Below are 5,000 nucleotides of genomic sequence, written 5' to 3' on the forward strand. Positions count from 1 at the left end.
ATCAGGATTGTTTTTGTGCTCTGGCAACGATCAACAAAAAATAAGATTTGATGTCAAATCTTTTTAAAGTCGAACCATGTAGGCAATGCCGTTATGAATTGCATCATAGAACTAATCTTTATTTAGAGTTAGAGTGGGCACTTTTCAGATTTTCCAAGACTCGTTGTTTGATTTTCAAATTGAAATATAAACACTTAAAATTCTAAGACTTTAGTGGTGTTCAATGATGTTAATATACCTCTATTATCTTCCTCAGGAAACTGCTCCGATGCATGTACCACATCTTCCTGCAAATGTGGCACTGACTGCAAATGCGGTGATCAATGTCCCTGCAATACATGCAAGCCTTGCCAGTGCACATCTGGTAAGATTTATTTTAAGTTATTTTTTGTGTGTCACTGATCCATGGTCAAGTCTAATAATTGAGACATTGGAAATGTCTTGTTAATCACTAGAACTTAACTAGTGTTTTTTTTTTTTCTTACCGTTCCAAGTATACAAATGTATATTTGGAACGGTAAGAAAGAAAAATGCTATTTTGTTTTAAAATGTTTGTTTTAAGTTGATTATAATATAAACTGACATCGCCTGTTTGTTTTAAGTGATTATAAACTGACATCGCCTGTTAGGCGATGTTAAAATATTTTCGGACAGAGACAACATTGCTAACGGCCAGGTACTCATTTTACACCTGAGTACGTTGAGAGAATGTGAGTCAAGAGTCTTCTCCAAGGGCAACTATGCGCAGAGCGAGGCTCGAACCCAGGACCTTCGGATCCGAAAGCGAGTGTCATACCACTAGAACACATAGCCGCACATAAATTGATTGGTATTGTGTCAGAGTGAACCTGCTATGCTTAAAGATTGGTTTGTCAATTGAATTGGCAGTCTAAAATAAATTCACAATATGAAACTTGGTTAAGATGTCGTGCTTTATGGTATTTTTTTATTATTATTATTATCGATTTAACTTAAAAGTTTACTTGCCTAGGCTCTACTTCACCATGACATAATACCAGATTGAGGTCGTACGTCACATATCTTATCCTATAAATTTATTGTAGTCAATGAATGTTTAACAATACAATTCACAAAAAGTAATCATTAAAAAAGGCTTATGAGTCAAGATTTGATCTCAATTTTTGTAGTTTGGTACAGACAGTAAAATTTGTTTGCCAGGCCTCCAATATAATACAATTGTTTGTTTCAAAATGTTTTCTATCAAGTTCTTCAAACACTGTTATGTGAATGGACAAAGTGTTAGCTTTGTAAAAACCAAGACATACGTCAAAATCTCCTGATCAATTCAAACTTGGTTCACCTACTTGTGAGACTATTGTCGATGGGTTATTACATTTTCCACCTTTTGTTGTACCTCTACTGATAAGCAATGATAAGCAACTCTGCCATATAAGTTTAATTGTACGTATGGTGATAGAAATGCTGACATGTCATCTCCACTGCATTTGAATTGTATTTGTACATTTGCCACTCACATTAGCCTGTTTTAGGACCAGGTTTGTCAGTACAGCATGAAGTGCGATTTGTCATCAATAGTATTGCAATTTGTTTACAATAGCAAATTGCGCTTATGAAAACATTAAATGTTCACTTGACTCGGGTGTGAACAGGTACCTAACTATAGGCAGTGAAGAATTTTGTAAGAGTATTTATTAATCTATGTGAAAAGATAAAAAGTCTGTTTTTATAAAAGATCGAAAACATTGGTCTTAGGTTGCAGGGGTCAAAATTAACATAATTATGGGAGAATATAATCCGCTGTAAGTAGGTGATGACAAACCTGGTTTTACAAAATTAAATTGTTAAATAACTTGACTTAATTTACTGTTAGATCTATTTGATAATCTGTAATGAAATTTATTTTCCATCCACAGCTGGCTGTAAATGTGGTGTTGGCTGCACTGGAAGTGACTCGTGTCATTGCTTGGCTGGGTGTAGCTGCAAGTAGAGAGACTTATGCTGAAGAGATCAAGTTTCCTGTCTGAGGGGCAAATGGTGCATTATGTGTGATAAGGAAGATATTTGTTCTAGAGATATATCAAGGGTGTAGGATGACTATGTGTATGTGTGAGTGTGCATTTTGTGTGATAAGAAGGAAGAAAATGCTTGTTTTAGAGACAATCAAGTGCTTATGATGAGGTATGTGAGAGAGAGAGAGAGAGAGAGAGAGAGAGAGAGAGAGAGAGAGAGAGAGAGAGAGAGAGAGAGAGAGAGAGCTACTGAAACTACATATAATGCGAACGAATGTTTCTATGGGTATAAGAGAATTTAAAAAGACCCATGTTCCTTTGGTTTATATTTTGATTACCTATGTTATTGCAGCAAAGCCTCAATACTTAAAAGATGGCTTAGATTACTTTGACTCAAAAAAGAAATCTCATTTTATTCCTTGAATATATTTGGAAGATATAAATTATCATCATATTTCTACAACATGATTTAATAGATAATTTTGCCAGCTAAACAAAATATAACAGTATTAACTTCCATTTAACTTTGAAAGAACTTGTAAACAAAATTCAGGGGCGGGCTTAGCATTTCATTCTACATTTGGGCTTTTATTTTTATTGAAATAGAAACACTGTGTCCGTAGTATAAAATAAAAATCATTGTTAAAAAAACATAACAAGGTTCATTTCGCCCTGTTTGATTTTCATTCGGCCCTAATTTTCAATCAATTTTTGAAATGGTCAAAATATGAAAATATTACTTTTTTCATCAATATTTTTATAACTTACTGTTTGTAATCGTTTTACATGCTGTTACCATTTCATCCATTGTAATTGTATTGTATGTCAACAGTCAAGTGTGTTCAAATTTAGTCATCTTCATTCCTTCATCTTGTGCAGCTCTCATGATCCATCATCTTTCATTACGTTGTTACTCGTCATAAAAATTATTCCAAACTTTTCTTGTCAATGAACTACTACAAGCAGGCTTGCCACGTGTACTGATAATGATTTGAAAAATCTTCAACTTTTTATAAGGTATTTTACAAATTCTGACCCCCTCTCCCCACTTTCCCATCCCCTCTTTCTTATTTCGGTACTACTCATATGAATGAGAGCCAAGATTTACCTTCTAAATTTTACATTTGTTGTCACTGGCAGGTCTGCAAATAGTTGTTAATTTTAATTTTTTTGTCTTTTGGCAATGTTAAGTGATCGGCAATCATATTGTATTACAAATACATAATACTAATCATTGTCCTTTCAATTTAGTCTTGTCAAACTACTTGATGCTCCACATTTTTATGCTTTATTTTTTTTTCTCTTTGACAAAATTTATATAAATGACATTTATTAGTTTGATATAAATTGTTGTCAATTTGAAATCTGTGACTTATGTTTTTTCTTTCATTCTTACTTTGTTACTAAAGACCTATGGACAGTTTGTTTACTTTGTGGGGTCTTCTGATCCATCATGGTGGGCAGAGAGGTCACTTGCTGTTCTTCGACTTTTATCCCCATATCTCTATTGTCTTTCCATCTTGCTCTCTGCCTTTGTTTTGGATTGAGATCGCTCCGTCATTCCATGTGCTGTGACTGTTGGGGGGGGGGGGGGGGGGGGGGGGGGAATCCAAAGCTGGAGACAAGCCAGATATAGCTTTTTCCAGATAGTTTTGTATTTTGTTTGTTTTTTTCCATGTAAATCATCTCTTGACTGTACGTACTAGTTAGTTTTGGATACATTTTACTTTGTAAGCACTGGAGTGTATCCGTCATAGCGGAATCTTTTTCTTGTTCCTGGATGGGACTTGTGGGTATTGTCAAAATAGTCACGTTGATGTATTGTTCGTGGAATCTCCTGTTCCCTTTTACTTTTTGTCTTGCTTCTTCTTTGATGCGTTGACTTCAGATCTACAGCTGACTTTTTCTGTCATCTACCGTCTATTTGGCGCTGAAATGACCTATAGTGTTTCAAGCGCCTTAGAACCCACGACATCAATTTAATTTATTCTTGGGTCTACTTCTGTGCCCTGTCTGAAATCGTCCTCTTGTCTTGGCTTCTAGTTTCTAGCCAAATTTTAGAGCATCTGCATACCGTGTATATTGCATCTTTTTTAAATATCTCATAAGCCCTTCCTACTTGAAATAGGCGGAGAACTCATAAAAATAAACTTCAACGTCAAACGAGTCAGCAGACTTCACCATTACATTCAAACCCAGACTGGGTAACTGATTGGTAACTCCTTATCCTTTCTTTTTTTGGCTGGGGAGATCAACTTTGGCTGTCTCCTTTTTTACTTACGTTGAACATTTTGCCAGTAAACTTAAACTTAAACTCTTCACCACATGTCGATCGATTAAAAGATCCTCCAATTTGTCAAAAAAAAAGAACTTGGGACTTCTTCGGAGTTCCAAGTTTGGTGTCATTATTATGCAGTGGAAACCTGATCAGAAAGATTGGTTGGCTTCCTGCAAGGTTGACTGTATCAGTATCCATTGTCAACGGAACCGTGGCCTTCGTAAAGTTATGGCCTGATACTGACAAAAAAATGACGTCAAAAATGCCAGTCTTTTGCCACAAAAGAAAACAAATCGTGAGTTGTATTCAATAGTTCAACCAATGAAATAACTTGTTTCCATGAGCTCTACTAACGACAACTCACTATGCGGTGCATAAACCAAATAATGACGTCAAACTGCCAGTCCTTTTGGATTTCAGTATCAGGCGATAGATAGTTCGAAGATGACGTCACTCAGGCCTTTGTTATTGTTTTTGCCATCCGCGTTTGTGAGCTGTTCTCACTAAACTGTATTAATCAGACTAACTATAAAAGTTCATGGTTACACAGAGTTTGTGTGTTGGTCCGTTATACTTCCGGATGGCAATGTTGTGAACTCCTTGGCCAAGCGCATTCTATCTATAACATAACGATGGAACACACTTGAAGTACAGAAAATTTGGAACCAACAAGAGGTGTTGACTTTATGCGGAATCCATTGTCATGTAATATTGATGATAAGTGTTGAGTT

At 35.6% G+C, this 5,000-nt stretch overlaps 1 protein-coding gene across 1 annotated transcript in view; it reads left to right on the top strand.

Annotated features, from left to right (window-relative positions):
* The window catches only part of LOC144974785 (uncharacterized), a 3,310-nt gene extending 1,073 nt beyond the window's left edge, over positions 1–2,237 (top strand). The window contains exons 2-3 of the mRNA XM_078918044.1: positions 257–364; positions 1,896–2,237. Of these exons, the coding sequence (XP_078774170.1) occupies positions 257–364; positions 1,896–1,969 (182 nt within the window). The 3' untranslated portion in view covers positions 1,970–2,237. The remainder of the gene's footprint in view (positions 1–256; positions 365–1,895) is intronic.
* Positions 2,238–5,000: the final 2,763 nt, after the last annotated feature.

Source organism: Berghia stephanieae, chromosome 1 (genome assembly GCF_034508935.2).
Source record: "Berghia stephanieae isolate SIO BIC M18660-M18661 chromosome 1, UCSD_Bste_1.3, whole genome shotgun sequence".
Lineage (NCBI taxonomy): Eukaryota > Metazoa > Mollusca > Gastropoda > Nudibranchia > Aeolidiidae > Berghia > Berghia stephanieae.